Here is an 18963-nt window from a genome sequence, read left to right on the forward strand (position 1 = left end):
CAAAAAGGGGAAGCTGTATCCAAGCAGGAAGACCAAAACCCTATCTATTTCAGCAGATTACATGTAAAATTAAAATAAGGCAGGCCAGATTAAGACTTTTGAAGAGTGAATTTGCCAAATATGATTAACTTTCAAATGCATCAGAAGCCTTTCAGAAACTGGCAGGAGAAGAGATCAAAGTGTGAGAGGCACAGAACATAAAGCTATCACAAAAAAATCGAAACCATTTTTGGCCATCTTGACTCGTGTGGAGGAGCTTTGCAAACTACAAGCTTGCTACAGAAGAGCTGTCTGAGACGTTGTCTTGTATCGAGCATCAGTAGAAATAGCTTTAGAGCAAATAGAGGAACTGATAAGAAACTAAGGAACAGATAGCATGTACTCAAGAGTGCCAAAGGATCTTAAATCTGAAATTGCTGAGATAGTTTCGTGTGTATCCTGCTGCTAAAGTGCCGTTGGTATCACATTAATTGGTGGTGGCAAATGCAATGGCATTTTTAAAAGTGGAGAGTCTTGAGGAAATTGGGGAAGTGGCTCAGTATTTGTTCGGGTGTGCTGCTAGGGAAGGGCTGTGGAGAGTATTCAGGGTTCCATGGACTGTTGGGTCTGACCCCTGCGCCTAAGTCTCTGCAATGAAGAACAAGTTTGCTGAAGGCATGGCCAAGCTTGGAGCAGTGTTAGCAGGGCTGTTGTAAAGGCAAGCCCTGCCTCTGCCCCACAGATCTGCTGGAGGTCGATGAGCATGCTGGGAGCAGGACCACTAGGCTTCATGAATCTCTGTTTTCAGACAGTCTTTGGCAAGTTTCTCTGCCAAAGACTTTTAGGAGAGAGTCACCGTGGGCATGGAGGAAGGGTCTTGTTAAGGACTGAGAGCTCGTGAAAGCACAGACTGCAAAGGGTAGGGCTTGCTGGTCATTTTTCAGCCTGGGAAAGAGGCAGCAGCAAGGCCGGAGAAACTGGTGCTGGGAGTGTTTTGCATCTTATGGGTAACCTCAGGTACAGAGGGGTGCAGTGACATTCCCAGGTTTGCAGAGTGGATTGAATAGCTCACTGAAGGTGAGGAAATCTGTAAGGACCTCACAGAACCAAGCAAGTGGACCAATATGTGACAGATAAGTGTCAGTGTAGGAAAATGTGGTGAACTGGGAAAAATTACCTGTCCTGGGCCTGTTTGATACTCAGTCTGGACCTAGTGGTTATAGCTTGAGAAGAAGCTTGGAGTCATTGACAGTTCTCTGAAATCATCAGTTCTGTCTGTGATATTACCCAAAGAAACCAATCAGTTTTGGACACCATCAGCAAGGGAGTTAATAACAAAGCAGAGGACATAATTTTGACCCTCTCCAACACTTTGTTCATGTCTTGGAGGCTGCATGCTGTTCTGATTTCTGCATTGTGAGAAGGACACTGGTGTTAGAGAGACTTCAGTGAAGATGATTAAAACTACTAAGGGACACAGCAGCTGCCTTATGAGGAGAGAGCACAAAAAATTTGTGACTCCTTGGTTTAGAAAAGTCTTGCAGAGCATATGATCAAGGTATGCAAAGTCATGGAGGTAATAGAATCATAGAATGGTTTGGATTGGAAAGGACATTAAAGATCATCTAGTTTCAACCCCCTGTCATGGGCAGGGAGACCTTTCACTAGGCCAGGTTGCTCAGAGTTCCATCCAGTCTGGCTTTGAACGCTTCCAAGGAAGGGGCAGCCACAACTACTCTGGTCAAACCCATTCCAGTGCCTCACCACTCTCAGAGCAAAGAATTTCCTCCTAATATCTAATTGAAACCTAGTCTCAGTTTGAATCGATTCCTCTTTGTCCTGTCACTACATGCTCTTGTAAAAAGTCCCTCTCCATTTTTCTTGTAAGCCCCCTTTAGGAACTGGAAGGCTGCAGTTATGTCACCCCTAAGCCTCCTCTTTTCCAGGCTGAACAAACCCGATTCTCTCAGCCTTTCCTCATAAGAGAGGTGCTCCATCCCCCTGATCAACTTGGTGGCCTCCTCTGGACTGGCTCCAACAGGTCCATGTCTGTCTGGTGCTGAGGACTCCAGAGCTGGATGCAGCACTGCAGGTGGGGCCTCACCTGAGGGGAGTAGAGGGGCAGAATCCCCTCCCTTGACCTGCTGTCCACACTTCTTTTGATGCAGCCAGGACATGGTTGGTTTCTGGGTGCCAGCGCACACGGCCGGGTGTGTGCAGCCTCTCATCCACCAGCACCCCCAAAATCCTTCTCAGCAGGGCTGCTCTCGATCTGTTCCTGCCCCAGTGGGGATCGATACTGGGACTGATACCCAACCCAGGTGCCACACCAGCATCTGGCCTTGTTAAACCTCCTGAGGTTGCCGTGGGCCACTTCTCAAGCTTGTCCAGGTCCCTGTGGATGGCCCTGTCCTTCAGGTGTGTCATCTGCAAACCTGCTGAGGGTACACTTGTTCTCGTCATGTATTAATGAAGATATTAAATAACACTGGTCCCAATATGGACCCCAGAGGGACCCCACTTGTCACTGATGTCCATTGGGACTCTGAGCCATCGAGCACTACCCTCTGGATGTGACTGTCCAACCGCTTTCTTATCCATCTATCGTGGTTTGGCACTGGCCCAACACCAGGCACCCACAAGAGCTGCTCGCTCACCCTTCTCTGCCGCAGCTGGGCAGAGGAGGGAAAAGGAAAAAAAAAATTACCCAAGGCTTCATGAGCAAGATAAGGACCGGGAGAATAAAACACTTCAAGGGTGAAACAGGTTCAACTTAAGTTGCAAAGTGAATTTATTACTAACAGAGTCAGAGGAGGATAATGAGAAGTAAAATAAGCCCTCAGAACACCTTCCACCCCCCAGCCCCTCCCTCCTTCCCACTAACAGTGCAGGGAGACAGGGCATGGGGGTTTGGTCAGTCCATCACTGAGATTTCCTTCCGCTGGTCCAGGAGAGGAGTCCTTCCCCTGTGCGGCCGGGGGCTCCCTCCCACGGGAGACAGTTCTCCGTGACCTTCCCCGGCGTGGGTCCACTCTCACGAGCAGCAGTCCTCCCAAAACTGCTGCACTGTCAGTCCCTCCCATGGGCACACAGTCCTCCCAAAACTGCTGCACTGTGGGTCTCTCTTTCCACGGGCTGCAGTCCTCCAAGGCCAGGCTGCTCCAGCCTGGAAGCAGGGCCCTCTCTCTCCACCGGGACTCCCACTGGATCACAGCCTCCTCCAGGGATCCACCCGTTCTGGCACGGGCACCTCCCCCAGGGGCTGCGGGTGGATCTCTGCACCCCCCGTGGATCCCCAGGGGCTGCAGGGGCACGGCTGCTTCACCGTGGTCTTCACCATGGCCTGCAGAGGAATCTCGGCCCCGGTGCCTGGAGCACCTCCTCCCCCTCCTTCTTCCCTGCCCTTGGTGTCTCCCTGTTGTTTCTCTCACATGTGCTCACTTCCTCCTCTTCTCTAGCTGCAATTAAAACTGTGCATGCCCCACTTTGTTTTGATTTCTTCTGAAATCTGTTATCACAGAGGTGTTACATCATCCCTAATTGGCCCAGCCTTGGCCAGCAGCATGTCCATCTTCAGAGCCACCAGCCATTGGCTCTGCTGGACATGGTGGGAAGCTTCCAGCAGCTTCCTTACAGGAGCCATCTTTGTGGCCCCCCTGCTACCTAATGCCAGCCTGTGCCAAACCAATACACCATCTAACAGTCCACTCATCCAATCCATCTCTCTCTGATTTAGAGAGAAGGATGTTGTGGGGGTCTGTTTCAAAGGCTTTACAGAAGTCCAGATAAAGGACATCTGTCTCCCCCCCTTGTGTACGGAGCTGTGCCATTGTACAAGGCCGCTGGCTTGGTCAGGGAGGACTTGCCCTTGATGAAGCCATGCTGGCTGTCCTGAATCACCTCCATGTCCTTAGCAGAGCTTCCAGGAGGGTCTGTCCCATGGTCTTCCCAGGCACAGGGGTGAGGCTGACAGGCCGGTAGTTCCCAGGGTCCTCCTTTCTACGCTTTTAAAAGATGGGGACAGTGTTTCCCCTTTTTATGATTAAGTTGAATTTTTTCTACCACGTCTTGTGTGGCCCTAGAATTTTGGGCACTTGGTGAAACCTAAAGGAGATTGGTTTATAGCAGATAGGAGGAAGGCCATTTATTTTACACAATCTGTGATTAACTTCTGATTTCAGTGTTCTTGGGGGTTGTGGATGCAAAAGGCATCATCATGTTAAAAAACGTTTGGGTAAATTTATGGACAGGCAGTCTGAGATAGTTACTAGGAAGAACAGCCAGCCATGTGCCTTTAGCATCTGTAATACGTGTGTGGATTCTTGAGGAATGAGGGACAAGATGGAGAAAGGGCATGACCAGGCTTACGTGTTTTGCTTAACAAACCTCCTTGAGTGTCTCTCCTGTAGGCAGAATGGAGGGGGCACTTGGTTTTTCCAAAGGTGCATGTCTTATGCTTTTCAAAGTTTCCAGAAACGAGCATTAAGTGGGAACATAAATAGGTGTGATGTGTTGGGGAAGAGCCAATATGGCTTTTGTGGACCAAAACTGAGCTATGTGACTCCACTGGTACTTGGAAGGTGTTTCTGAGTACATGGTAGGGGTGATCAAGTGGAGTGGTCTAGTGGACCTCACTGAAAGGTTTTGGCACAGGGTATCAAGGAAAAGTCCATCATGGGATGCATGGGTGAATAAATGATTATTAGGCTGCAAAGATGAGGAGTAGATGGTCAGACTTTACAGAGGAGGGAAGTCCTCGGGGAGCTGGGGTGGGATCTCTGCTGCTCACAGTGTTTGTACCTGATCTAGAAATGGGGATGAAAGTGGTGGCTGGGGAAGAGCAAATGAGGGAAGAAATCCTGAGCACTGAAATTCAGGAATGAATTGAGGGTAACAGGTGGTCCTGGAAAGTGTCAGCATCCTGTGCTTGGTGCTCAGCAGTGCTGCAGGAAGGGAAGTGGAGGCTGGAAACAGCAAAGAGGGAAGCAAAGGACAGAACAGTTCACAACATCATTGTGGTCTGCTGCCAGGTTGGATATTGAATGTCGGGTCACCCCATCTTTGAAGAGGCCTTGCTTTAAGTGCCTCTACAATTTTTTGCTCTTTTTTTTTTTTTATCAGTGGCAAATACTATGTACTGGGTACATAGTATTTGGCAGATGAAGACTGTCTAGGTGGATATTGAATAAAAAGCAAAGTTGAATGTGGTCCAGGTTTCTGCTCCAATCCATCAGCCATGCCACTGCAGAAGGACAGAGAGTGGTGCCTGCTTTGATGTCTTCCTGGATTTGTCTCTTTTTTGCTATCTTCCTTGCCACTGCTGAAAGTGAAAAGCTCAGTTTTGGATTGAACACAAGCTAATAAATGTGTGCGGTTTTGGTGGGAGAAAACAAAAGGAACTTGTTTTGGGCACCAAATCAAAAAGTGTATTGTTCTCGCCCCACTGTTCACTGTTACCATGTATAGCAATTACTGCCATGGCAACACATATTTTCATGAACCAGCCAAGATCTTCCAGAGCTGCAACATAACTTCTGATACTTGCTCATTGTGATGCTATTAATAACTGTGTTTCCCCCCATCATAGCCAGGAAGCTCCTTCTTCCTCATGTACCAAGTGCAAGGAATAAGCTCATTTTAAATCAATGTGGGGAGAAGTGACACTGCGGATTTCCTGGATTTTTTTTGTTCTGGAGATCCTGTCTAGTGCTGCCAGCTCTGCAGCCACCGCCTGAGCTGAGATGTCTCTTTTGTGCCATTTATAAGTCTCAATTTTCTTTTTAATTCCTTTTCTCTTTTTTTTGCCCCTTTCTCCCCCTTCTTTTAAACCAGGACAAACAGATGACACATATTTACTCCTCCAGCTATGCAAAGTAGCTTAAGTGTTTGCTTCAGTCTGACTTGGTCAAGGGGAGAACCTGGCGCAAATTAAACGTGATCTGGGCCAGGCTCTGGTCTGCATGATTTCTTTACTTACCTCCTGGTTATTTAAACAAGATAAACCCTGGGTATTTAAAATTGCAGTTCAACTGTTCTTGGCACTAGTTGAATTTAGCTGAGTTTAAAACCCCCCAAGTGCATATCCACTTTTCCCAGCTGCATTAGCATGCCTGCATGAATCTCCTTTGAGTTGGAACTGTGTCAAAAATACCATCACCAGGTCTTTTGACACCTTTTAAAGAGCTGTGGTAAAGGTGAAACCTGGGCTTTTGCTTAAGGTGGTGTTTCCACTTGAGCCTGAGCATCTGTGAAAGGCTGCAATGGGTGCCTGTGAACTGGGGTCACGAGTCTGTCCCCAGCTCTGGTTCTGGGTGTACACAAGTCACAGCTGCAGTTGTCCAGTTTCATCCCTCCAGAGGAAGGAGTTATTTTGCCAGGCCAGTCTCCTCTCATTCGGGGAGGAGCTGTAATACAGCTAATAGTTAATACAGCTATTAACTGTAAAACCTTCCCTCCCCTTCCTCACCAACTTGAAAGTTTTTTTGGCAGTCTTGAAACTTGCAGCTTCAGATGTCACTGTCTTTGATATTGTGCTTTCCCTGATCTCCCTGACTTACTGGATTGATAACCTACTGTCGTTAATGGAGAGAAAGTGAAAACAGGGAATTCTTTATCCTACCAACCTCCTTGGAGAGGCTGAAGAAATGAGCATATGCCCTGCAAAAGGCTGGTCCAAAGCAAGGAGTAATTGTGATGTCCACAGTGAGTGACTACATCCTTCTTTTATCGTTGCTCTCCTCATTTCCTGGGATGGTCTGTAGTACCTCCAGAGGTGCTGCCAAGGGCTGAGTCTTCCTGGGAGGGCAACATATGCCATGAGGGACTACCTCCTTCTGCAGCCCAACTGTTTTTTCCTGAGCATCTCCAAGAAACAACTGAGACCCTTTTTGAGAGCCTTCAGTGACACAGCTATTCACCACAAACTGCCTTCTTGTGGACGCTCAGGAATCATAGAATATGCTGAGTTGGATGGGACCTATCAGGATCTCTGAGTCTACCTTCTGGGTCTGCACAAGACACCCCAGTTATCCCACCCTGTGCCTGAGAGTGTTGTCCAAATGCTTCTTGAGCTGACAGGCTTGGTGCTGTGACTGGTACCCTGGGGAGCCTGTTCCAGTGCTCAGCGACCCTTTGGGTGAAAAACTTTTTCTTGGTGTCCAACCTAAACCTCCTCCAACTCAGCTTCATGCTGTTTCCTCAAGTCCTGTCACTGGTCACAAGAGAGAAGAGATTGGTACCCGTCCCTCCGCTTCCTCTTGTGAGTGTGTTGAAGACTGCAATGAGGTCTACCCTGGTTAATCCCACCTTTGTTTCGGTGGCATGGTGAGAGCAAAGGCAAATTTGGGGCTTTAACTAATTGCACTTTGTTTTGTGAAGTCTAACATCTGCAAGATTGAAGAGATGTTCAGTTTTAAAAAAGCTATGACTGCATTTTGAGGCAAGGTCAAGCACCTCTGTCTTTGTTTCTAATTAAATCAAGCCAGAGCTTGTTAATGACAAAGCACTGGAACTATACATAACTAGTACTTTTGTTTACTTGGAGTTTGAGGTGTTACTGTAGTCACTGCTGGTCCTGCAGATGCAAGTATGTAGCAGACAAAGCAGAAGTTGAAATACAGCTCCCGGGATGTGACGCCTACTCACACTGTAATGTTGTAGAGACGATCAGGAAAAGAATGTCAGTTTGGGGCAACAATTAAGCATGCCTTTCCTTTTGGAGGAAGCTTTTTTTCATGGTTTATTACGTCAGAATAAAAACCAATATAAAGTAGTCAAACATGGGCTGTGATTTTCATTCCAGATTAGCTGAGAATTTGCTCAGGGATAGTTGAGCTTTCCAGGGCTGGAGCTGTGCATAGGGCAGGGACCCATGTGCTTCCCTGTGGGCAGGCATGCAGGAGGGACCAATGCTGTGGGTCCAGTGCATTGGCTTTGCAATATCCTGACTCTGTTGTGTCTAATGTGCTTGTTGTTCAGCAATTCCTGTGGGCAAAACAAATTGAAGGACCTCTTTTCCATGAGATACTATTTTTTCTTGCTTATTGTTTTATAAAGAGTTTATGAACTTTGTGCCTGAGGTTTTCAGCTATTTACTTACCGCCTCTTTCTTTGCCAGAGGAAATTGGTGTGCTTTGGGCTGGAGAAAATGATGACACTGAAGTGGCTCCTCTGCACAGAGTCCTGTTGGGATGAGCTTCCTGATGGCAGCTTGCAGCACAGGAGAGAGTTGTTTGTTTGCAGACGGTTATTCCTTTGACTCGCTGCCAGCTTGCTCCTATTCCTTGCCTTTGACTTGCAACCAAATTCCTCTGCCAGCTTGGCATTGTAGTGGTTAACTTGAGTCACACATAGCAAGCTTGGACAGCTAATACTTTCAAGAGCTTCACTGCATTTGTTCCTTCATGGTTTTTTCAACAGAGTTGGCAGAGACAGCTGCAGCTGGAGAGATTTGCTGAAGAACGAATCAGCCTAAAAAAGTTGTGATGAAACACTGTTATATTTGTTTTGTGCTTTTAGCCCACAGTGTTTTGTGGACTCTGCTATCTGAGAAATAACCTGGTCTTTTGCTGTCCGTGGCTGTGTTGTGCATGAGTTTTCAAGGGACCCTGTTTTTCAGTTCATAAATGACTGGCAGCCCTTTAAATGAACAGAGACAGAGGGCCATTATTTTGCTAATGTCACACTTCCAGGAAGGTAGCTGCCTCAAATATGTAGCTTTGTTGAGTGGTGCTTGAAAGCATTACGCTCTGTGATCTGGCTGCTTGTAGGGCGTCCTCAGCTGGCACCTGGGGTGACACTGTCCGGTTGTGCATGGCCTGGCTGTGCAGGTTCTCCACCCTGTAATTACAGTCTCAGTCTGCTCCTGTTCGTGACCACTGCGGGCTCATGTGCTGCCTTTAGGAAAGCTAAAGTTGTCATGTTTTTTTGATGGTTTGGTGGAGTTATTTTAGATCAGAGGTGGGTCTCCTGAGAGGTCCTTCAAGTCCCCAACCCTGCATGCTCTCACTATGGTGGCCATTCAGTCCTGAGGTCCTGGCTCGATGGGTTTCCCTTTGCTGGTTCTGGAAGTTTCTTTTCTGTTCCTGTCTTCCCTGTCTTCACCCTCTGACACTGTTCAGAAATCTCTGTAAATGTTTTCTTGTCATTGCTCAGTGTTCTCTTCTGCAGCAAACAAATATCTCTGTGCATGATGCAAATGAGCCTTGGGACTTGGCTATTTACTTTGTTCTGTTCTGGCTGCGGTGGGCTCTCTCTTCCCTTCAGTGATGATGGTACAGGAATGATTGTTCTTTTGCCCTCCTGTATGGGGAAGCTCTGCTGCACTGCAGTGTATTTACGTCTGTGCGATGCCTGGCATCATGTCACTGAGCCCAGGACGGTCCGTATACAGAAATGAAGACGATCACTCACTGCAGAGTCCCGTTCCTCCCACAATGTGCAGGTTGTGGGTTGCTCCCAGGGTACTGGAGCAATTGTTCGGTTTATGTGGTGGTGCACCTTTCCTAGAACAGCTTCGGATTGTGGAGCCTCCTGTTCCCAGACTGCTTTCCTTGGCATCAACTGTCTGAGGCAGCAGCTGCTGGGCCCCTGGCTGCAAGGGCTTCATGGCAATGCTGGGGGGAATCCCTGAAATCGGTAGTGGTGACATAGGAGGCAGGGAAGAATAAATCTCAGTCCTGAAGCAGCTGGGCAGCAAGCTAGATAAATCAAGACTTTTGTCAGTAATTATAGAATGACAGGGCAGCGGGTGCTGCCGTGTCCTTGAAATAGCAGGGATATCACTGGTGTGACATTACTTGCTTTGGCCCAGGGAGATCATTTGATGTATGCCTCTTCTCCAGGGCTCTGGGTTCTTGCCCTATGTCATTTTGGCAGGTATAACTCCTTCAGCTTAACAGCACAATGCTCTTCACCCAGGGTGCAGCATTGTCAGCACTGGGAAATGTCACCCTGCTTAGGTCCAGTTTGCTTCTGTTCAGCAGCTGCCAAGAGGTGTGGGTGTCTTATAGGTCTGTCCAGCTTTCTGGTCACTGACCAGGGTTTGAATCAGCAGGTAGTGCTAACAGGTGCTGGGGCCCATTGAGAAGGTGAGAGACTCATGCATGGGTTCCATCTCCATCCTTTCCTTTTGTTTGTATGCATCCCCCTTATAAAAACATGAACAGCCCAGGCCTGATTTTAGAGTTTCATTCATGCTGGGAGGCTCTTAGCTGCTTTGAGTGCCATTGTGGGCAGATCCTGTATGACTCGGTGCCTGCACACACACTCAGAAGTGGATGAAGCTCAGGTCTGCTCCAACTGGCATCATTTGTCTTAGCTTGGTGTGTTCCAAGAAGACATGGAGAAAGTAGATCTATAACTTGGGTTACCTGCCTGCAGAGATTTACACTCCTGGAAGGATGTGGCTGGTGCATCTGGCAATGACCATGAATGAGTCCTGCTGCCCCCTTGGGTGGGACCCTGTACAGGTGGGATGACTGTGGTGATGACCATTGAGCCGTGCTTGCAGTGTGCCCGCACAAATCCTCCCTGAAACTAGGAGCATCACCATGGGGGTGATGGGAGGGCATCAGGCTGCTTCCCTGGGGCTGAGCCCAACATGCTGCTGTGGGAGAGCACCAGGGGTGGAATGGAGGCAGCCACAGCCACAGCCATCATTTGTTGCTGAACTGGCAGGTTGTCCTGGAATGCCTTCACCTAAGCAACTGTGAAATATTTCCTCTCTAGGATATTGATAAAATTGAAGTTTTCCCATGTAAATCCTGTATACTGGGGACAAAGTCTAGTTATGAGCATGTTGAGGTGGGATGCAGTCACCCATCAGGTGCAGTGGTGGTAGTATCAGTCCCAGTCCTGGTCCCATTCCAGTGACCGACCTGACCACATGTCCTGGGATTGATGCAGCCTGAGGCTGTGCATGTAGGAGGCCAGCACCGAGCTGTGCCAGGCCTCAGCTCCCTGCCAGGGCAGCTCGTGTCCCCTGGGCAGGGACTGTCCGGCTGGCACCGAGCTTCCCCCCACAGCTGCCTGCCCTCCAGCAGCTGGGGTTTGGATGCAGCTGTGGATGCATGCAGCACATTTTGGAAGGAGAGGGGATGAAAACTGCCAGGTTTTTTTTTTCTTCTGCAACTTGTTCTTAAATGCTCAGCCCATAAAAGGAAAAATAACTCTGCTGAAGCGTTCATTGAGCTTAGGAGGTGCCACTGTGTCTGGGGCAAACCAGAGCTTTGGGGCAGCTGTTTAAGTACTGGGGTTTTGAGCTTGTGCTCTGACCTGCAAAATGAAAACCCCAGCCATGGTGGCAGGAGAGACCCAGGGTATGCCATGACAGCAGCTTGGGGGCTGGACAGGGTGTCAAGGCAGGTCCCGTAGCCTGAGGAAGCTGGCTCACTTCTCTGCTCTGGCCTGGGACTCAAGCTCCACAAATGATTTTGTTCCTCAGCAAAACTCCTGGGCTGGCTGGGACGGATAGGCAGGAGAGGTCACCCACCAGATCTGTGTCCCTGGCCAGCCTGTGGATCATTGCAAAGAGTGGAGGGAAGCACCTGTAAACTTCTTGATGTGGAATGCTTTTTGACATCTCTTTTGCCTTCTGCTGAGGCTACAGTGTCCTCAGCTGGTCTCTATAGCCATAACACAGTTCAAGGTGCTCGCCCTCAATGACAATTTGGGGACAGAGAGAAGTGAGAGGCCCTTGGCCTCTGAGGGAGCAGCAGGTAGCCCTCTGTGTCTCCGACAGAGGAGCTGCAGCAGGAGCCTGTACTTACTGTAGCTCTTTGGTGAAGAGCTGTGCCCAGTCTGCATCACCAAGATTTTTTTAATGGGAGTGGATTTTACTGCTCCTCCTGCCCTCAGGTGCAATTTCCTTTAGGGTTGGTTTGAGCAGTCCCCTGGTGCCTGTCTCCAGTACATGAACTCCTCCTACTCAGAGTACCCATCCAGCAGGTGCTTTGTGTTTTGTCTCAAAGCTGTGAAAGCAGGGGTGTTTTCTGTCCCTTGCTCTTCCCTCTGTTGCAGAATCCCCCATCCTGTGAAGGGGGGATGAAGGATGGGGTGGGGATGAGCAGCAGTTCAAGCCCTTCTGTCTTCCCCTCCCCTTGAGGTGCTCTCTGTGTGGCTCCATGGAGTGATTTCAGGACCTGAATCAGTCCAAACTTGGTAGGCAGCACTTAGTGCAGAGTGGATGGTGGAGAAACATGAAGGTTGCTGTGGGAGTGTATGTGCTGCCCTCCCTTCTCCTTGCTGACATGCAGGGCTCTAGGATGCCTGTGCATCCATCCCACCCAAGATTCAAGTACTGGTCTTGGGCTGTGGGGCCTTATGCTTTTGAGACTGTTCTGGACTTTATTTTAAGCTGATTATCATTGTGGCATGTCTTGTCATGGTGTCTGTCCTACCTTATGCCCCTCCGTTTGTAGAGATCTCAGGACATCCCACCTGTGTCCTGAAAGTCCTTGTTTCTTACTTCTTTCTCTCTGAGACAGGATCTTGGAGGAATTTGTTAGTTTTGGTGTTGCCCCAACCCGCTCCCGTGGAATGAGCTACCCCTTTGTTGTCTGTTCTGCTCTGGATTTGGGGTGAATAGAGAGGCTAACAGCAGCAAGATGGAGCCAGCAATGCTGGCCCCTGGGCTGAGGGAAAGTTTGGGAAAGCCAGGAAAGAGACAAGAGCTGACAGAGTCCAAGCAACCAGAAAGCCACCAAGTTTCCTATCTGACAGCTTCGTCTTTGAAAATACTACCTAGCAGAAGGCTTGGGGCTTTGGTTGTGTTTGTTTCATTGTTTTTTGGGGTTTTTTTAATTAAAAACACCAAAGTAATGAGATGCTTTTTGTGATAAGACCTTTTCCAGGCTCTCTTGTACCCCTAACCCACTCAAACTATGGTGTTATTCTCTCTTCTCTGTGCAATGTGTTGCCAGGCTGGGCTCTGCTTTCAGAGGCCTGTCTCTGTTCCGCTCTTGCTGGAGCTAAGTGTTATGTGCTCAGGCTTTGAGCAATCAGCATTTGTTCTGGATTTTCACAGTGTGGTCTGTCTCTGGCAAAGCAGAGGTTGGTTTGTTTGCATAGTGCTTATTTTCAGGAGCAAGAGAGTTTTATGAACAGGCTGACATTATATTTATTTTAGTTCCTCTATAATTTTTGTTAGAAGGAGACGTGTATTCAAAAGAAGTTCATTATATATATATGTGTGTGTGTGTGTGTGTGTGTGTGTGTGTATGGATGGATGGATGGATATGTGTATGTGTGTAGGAGGGAGATGTTAGTTTTGGTTACTTTTTTTGTCCTAAGATGTAAATTGCAGCTTTTCTGGGCTCAGCTGAGAGAAGGCAGTGAATAAATCCTGAATTGTCTGACTCAGCTGCTGTAGGATTACCATAAGGAGCCAATGCTAAAGACCTTCTGGAGGCTCTCTACAGCTCCAGGATAGAGATGAGTTCTGCAGCCTTGTCCTGGCTTTGATGTACAAATCTGAGTGAGTCGGAGCCACCTGGAGGTTGCACTTGGTTTCTCAGCGTCTGCACTAAGTGAATTTTTCTGAGGTGGCTTTGCCTGTTGTGCAGAAGGTGAAGGGGCGAGCATGATTGTCTTAAAAAAAAATCTGTGGTGATGTTTGAGTTGTTGAACACAGCCCGGGCTGTTCTTCAATCAGCCAGGAGCCTGGACCCACAGAGGAGCAGCAATGTCAGCAGCAATGATGCCTCTGGGATGGTACCCACTCCCCATTCCTGAACTGGTTTGCCACAGTCTGCTTCTGGGGCCTCCTTTTAGAGGACTCAGGATGGTGACTATGGCTTCATTCTCCGTATGACTGCTTCTACTCCTTTTCCTGGGTCCTTTGTCCTATGCTCTGTTAACAGCAAATGAAAGAGGATTTGAACTCGTCTCTGTAGGGCAGATAATTTCAGATGCCCATCCCCATCACCTCAGTTGTTTGCTGCAGCAAGTAGCCCTGCACACACTTCTCTGCCTTTGGCTGGTGTCACACCGTGGTCGGTCTCTGGGAATTGTACTTCACTCTGTGTGTGTGATGGCCAAACTCCATTTCCCCTCCTCAAGGAGGACCTGTTAACAAGGCACTTAGTTTTAGCATTGGCACATCCTCAGCTGGATGATCACTGATGATGGCAACAACTGGCATCTTTGTCTTGGGGCTGGCATTGAGTGTGCTGCAGGCCTCCTTTGAGGGCATTAGTCTTGAAAAATCTCACTTGATATGGAGCCATGTTTGGCCAAGAAGGGCTTGGTACTGCCCCAGCTCTCTGCAGGGCTCATCCCAAGGAAGGAAAGTGAGGGAAGGAGGTGGGATCTTGGCTTGGAGCACAGAAGTCCAAAAATTACAGAGCATGGAAATGAAATGGGAGACCAAGTCATAAGAGGTCTCTTTGTAGCCATGCAGAGGGGTTTGCTGGCAGCCTGGTGTGAAGCTCCCTGGGGCAGGTGATTCCCATGGCTATTCTTGGTGCTCTCTTCCCCTTGGTGGGGGTTTGCCTCCTCAAGCTGGTGCTGAGCGGCTTCCACAGGTAATGAGTGGGGCTGGAGTTCACATCAAGCCAATCTTGAGCTGACAGCTCCGGCTAAGGAAACATCTCTACTATTCTTACCTTTGGAGAGCCTTGAAAAGAGCTTGTGGTGTCCCGGAACTGTGCTTGGCTGCCTGGGCTATGTCAGTTGGGTGATGGTGGCAGGAAAACCAGCTGTCCTGTGAGGGAGTGGCTGTTTGACTTCTTGGAGTTCCTCAGCTCTTCGTGCAAGTGACTCTTCTCCTGCACCTGGTCCTTTCCTTTTCTGGTCCTGCTCAATTCTCTGTAGTTATAATATTTTATTCCTTCCTAGACCTACTAAGCATTTACAGTCTTTGTGAGAAGATCTAATCAGGAGATGCTTGCAGATGCCCTTTCAGGATAAAATACCATTTTAAAAAAAATTACTGCTATCATTTTTTTATTCTGAGGCTTTACCAAGCAGGAGTGGCAGCCAGGAGGAACTCAAGCTGGTTTTGAAGGAGCAAAGTTTGTGCATGTCCATCCCCTGTGTCCTTGAGACTGCAGGACAGAGCGCAGCAGCTTAGCTCTTACCTGTACTGTCTATTACAACACTTCATTAAAAAAACAGCTGCCCATCTGTGAGGCAAAGCCTTTGGATGGGACCAAATCTGTTTGCCTACATGAGATGTGATTGTGCACAAAAAGCCTTATGCTTTCTCCTGCTTTTAGCGTGCCTGGTGCACCATCCCATTCACAGCACCCTGCTACTTGGGGACTGACCCCTGCCATGGCCTTGCCGCTCCTCCAAAACATCAGTATGCTTGAGGCACAAGCCTTCACAGTCGGAGGCTTTGCTTGCTGGAGTGAGCAGCTGGAGCTGTGTCCTGTTTCCCAGCTATGAGATCTGGAATTATTACTGGAAGTATTACTCAGGACACACAGGAAGCTCCTGGAATCTTTGACAATACAGGAGGATGCACATTGGGAATGTGGGTCGTTATTGGAAGCAAGTGGGGATTTTTTTGAAATCCCTTCATCTTGCAGGCTCTGGTGACTGTGTTAGTTTCCTGGAGCCATTCTGATGCCAGCAGGCTGCCTGTCCTGTGCTCGGGCTGTGGAGGGGTTTGGTCTGGGACTGCAAATGGGGCCTGCAGGGAAGTCCTGTTATGGGGACGCTGAGTCCCAGGAACTGAGACAAACTGAAACCACTGCTGTGATCCTGCTGGTGGGAGCAGGCGCTGCAGTGCTCGTGGGAGTGGGCACACACTCTGTGGTTGCTGCATTCCTCAGTGCTTGGAGCTGAAAGGACAGGGAAAAGCATTATTTAAACCATTCCCAGGAAACTTCTTTAACCTTGTGAAGTGGAATATGAATTAATATTTTTTTTAATTCCAATTTACGGCCTTATCTCTCTGCAATCCTGGGCTTATCACGTCTTTCCAGAGTTCCTGATGTTATGTTCGAGGTTTGTGTGGCAGCCTGGGGCTGGCACTGCTCCAGGAATGTGCTCCTTGTTTTTCCTCTTCTTTCTTTGCATGAGTGTGATTGCACCAAACTCTTTAGTATTTCAATGTGTTTTGTGCAGATTTTTTTCCCTGGTTAAATTCCACCTCAGTCATCCTCAGCCCCTCAATTTTAAGGGGAGCAAAGAGGTCACCCACCTAAGTCATCCACTAAGTGTCTTTGCAAGAAAAGATAAATATAAGCTTGTTAAAATGGAAAACAGAAGTTAGCAACACACACTCGGTTATGGCCAAGTGCTGTGAGAAGAATTTGTTATTTTCAATAGCTTGCACTTAACAGAAAATAGCTGACATCTCCTCTCTGCTGACGAGCAGCAGCGTGGATACAGCCATTGGTGTTCCAAAGCTTTGCTAACCCATTTGCTGGCAAAACAGATCAAACACAGTATGCTCTTGAACATTAAGAATGCTGATGGCTGACTCTTGATCACTTAGGGTCTTGCAAGATGTTATGTATTTTTTCTTCCTTGCCAGACAAATCCTCCAGAGCTGTCTCTGGTCTTCTTCCCAGGCTCATCTCCATGTGTGTTTTTGTGCTGCTTTCCTCTTCCAGCCCTTCCAACCTGCTCTCCTCCTCTTGTCCCCTCCCAAAAGTGGCAGCCCATGTCCCCCACCTTTGGGTGAAGCTCCTCCACATTCCTGCACCAATGGCAGCCTCTCCCCACTCCCTGAAGCTGCCAGTGAGCCACCTGGGTCTAAGTGCCCTTCTCAGTCCTCTCTGCCCTTTTCCTATTGTGTGCCTGTCCTTGTGAAGAGTTTTGGTGGTCTTGGACACTGCTCCCCTTGTGTTCCCTCTGAGCTGTCCCTTGGACCCTCCATGCCAGTTCCTTGTTCTACCTGCACTTTGTAGTTGCTCTCTCCATAGACATGCTCAACTTGCTCTGTTCCCAGCACTGCTGGGCTCTGCTGCTGCTCTTGGTTTTCCCTTTTATACCTTGTTTATGGGTGATTCCTCTGCAGCTGCTGATGCTCTTGATGATCTCAGTGATTTCTTTTTTTGTGCTTGCTTGTGGTTTGACATTGCAGCTGCAAGGGAAGAACAGAGCTGGTTCTGCAGTTCCCAGCCTGAGCCATGGCATGGGGTGCTGGTGTGGCTGTTACGTTGCACCTTAAATCAAATAGACGAACTGATGTTGTTTTGACCCAAAACCAGCAAACAACAAACCAGATGTTTTCCAAACACAGGGTTTTCTAAGTGGGATCCATTTGCAAGCACACTCTTGGCAGTGCCTTGCCATGCTCTGGTGATGGGAAACCAGCAGGAACTTGTGCCATGGGGAAAGGTGGTGTGCTCTGTTCCCAGCTCCTTGTTGGTCAGTGCGAACAGTTGTGATGGTGGTACTGTGGGGTGGGTGAGCACATCTGCCTGAAAACTGACCTATGACACAAAAGAAGGCCTCCACCCAGATCAGCTTTCCAAACCAGCCTGTCTGTGGTAGCCTGACTGTCAGCCCTACATGAGAATGCATGGAGGTCAGCGTTGCGTAGTAGATATTGTGGCAGGGGAATTGCACCTTTTCAGAGACAGTTCACATTTATTTTGTGTTGAATTGACTTTGTACCTATCAATTTTGAATCCTCAGAGCGTTGAGGAACAGCCTGCTTTTTATGGGTGCATGCCAGACTGCTCAGAATTGATTGCTGTCAATCAAACCCACATTTTTCCTAGCAGGGAGGTGCAATGTGCAACTAAACCCTCACCTAGACTTGCCTGGTGATAGGAGACATGCTGACCTTCCTCAGAAAGCCAGGGCAGAGCCGAAGACTGGGCTGCCCTGCCAGGAACTGCCTCCTCTCCCATAACCATGCCAGCAGGGCTGGGCACAGGAGCCCGGGCTGCCGTTTCGGGTACTGCAGTGCTGCTACCATCACTCCTGACCTTTCTGAGGACCTGCAGGCTGGCAGCAGAGGGTGTGAGAGGGATGAAGTGGGATCTCCCTTCTCCTGCTTCTGCTGTGGGAATAGCTTCTTCTGTCATGCCCTCGCTGCAGAGCAGCTGGAGGTTGTCAGAGTGAGCCCCTGGGCAGGAGCAGGTTTCAAGGGGGACCTAGGACCTGTCCTCTTCATATGGCTTTTATTAATAACAAAATTAACTTGGGTTAACTAGGGCCTCCTTCCTGCAGCCTCCACCAACACAGGGTGGAGGCCAGGCCTTGAGGGGTGAGAGCAGGAGCTGAGGGGCACATGTTGTTTTTCAGCATGCTGAGCATGTCACTGGGTTCAGGATTGCTTTAGTGGCAGCATCTCTCCTTTGTGGAGGGAAACCTTGTTGGGGTTTGCACTCCATTCTTCCATTTACCTGGGCTATCCAAAATGGTTTGGGCTACTACACTGAGGAGGCATTGGCTTTGCTGAGCCCCTCAGGCCAGCTCTTTAGGGTTGGTATGTCAGTGATAAGGTCGATGTGCCATGTATGACAGCTATGCAGCCCAACACCTCTGCATCAAAACCACTGTGCTGATCTGCCTGAAAACCAGGCTTACAGCACTGCCTGCCTTGCTCTCACTGACTGGGCTAGCATGGGTGCTGGTAAAGAATTCTGGGGGCTCAAGGGGTTCTTTAGGGCTGCAAAAGGGTTGTGGATCAGCAGCAGGGCCTGTCCGTTGGGTCACCTTACACCCTTGAAAGCTCTGTCTCATCAGCCAAGGAGGAGGGGGAAGAGCCTGCAATGGAGATGGTCTCATCCACCAGTCATTCCTCACATGTACCTTTTCCACAGGTAAGCATGGGCTCTGAGCAGAGTCCATGGGACCCAGAAGTCCCTTCCAGTCCCACAGCATGTGGGGGCTGTGGGCAGGCACTTGCATGGAGCAGGCTGCCTGCATTGTTGGGAGCCAGGCCTTTGGTCTCCCCAGGTGGAACGTGCAGCTGTCAAAAGGAGCAGATCCTGCTCTGCAGATCCTCCCTGGTCTTGAAAGCGAGGTCCCCTGCACATCTCCCAGGCACTGGCGCTCCTTCGACTGGGCCAGCCCTTG

General features: G+C 48.9%; 1 protein-coding gene across 2 annotated transcripts in view; it reads left to right on the plus strand.

Moving 5' to 3' along the window:
* The window catches only part of LOC125334650 (rho GTPase-activating protein 39-like), a 57203-nt gene that overhangs the window by 10038 nt on the left and 28202 nt on the right, over positions 1–18963 (plus strand). The window contains exon 1 of one of the 2 annotated variants that reach the window (XM_048321725.1): positions 13249–18707. The exons of the other annotated variant lie outside the window; for it this stretch is intronic. Within the exon in view, the coding sequence (XP_048177682.1) occupies positions 18508–18707 (200 nt within the window). The 5' untranslated portion in view covers positions 13249–18507. Of the gene's footprint in view, positions 1–13248; positions 18708–18963 lie in introns of those variants that run through there. 2 annotated transcript variants of the gene reach the window in all.

This window comes from Corvus hawaiiensis, chromosome 17 (assembly GCF_020740725.1).
Source record: "Corvus hawaiiensis isolate bCorHaw1 chromosome 17, bCorHaw1.pri.cur, whole genome shotgun sequence".
Taxonomy (NCBI): Eukaryota; Metazoa; Chordata; class Aves; order Passeriformes; family Corvidae; genus Corvus; species Corvus hawaiiensis.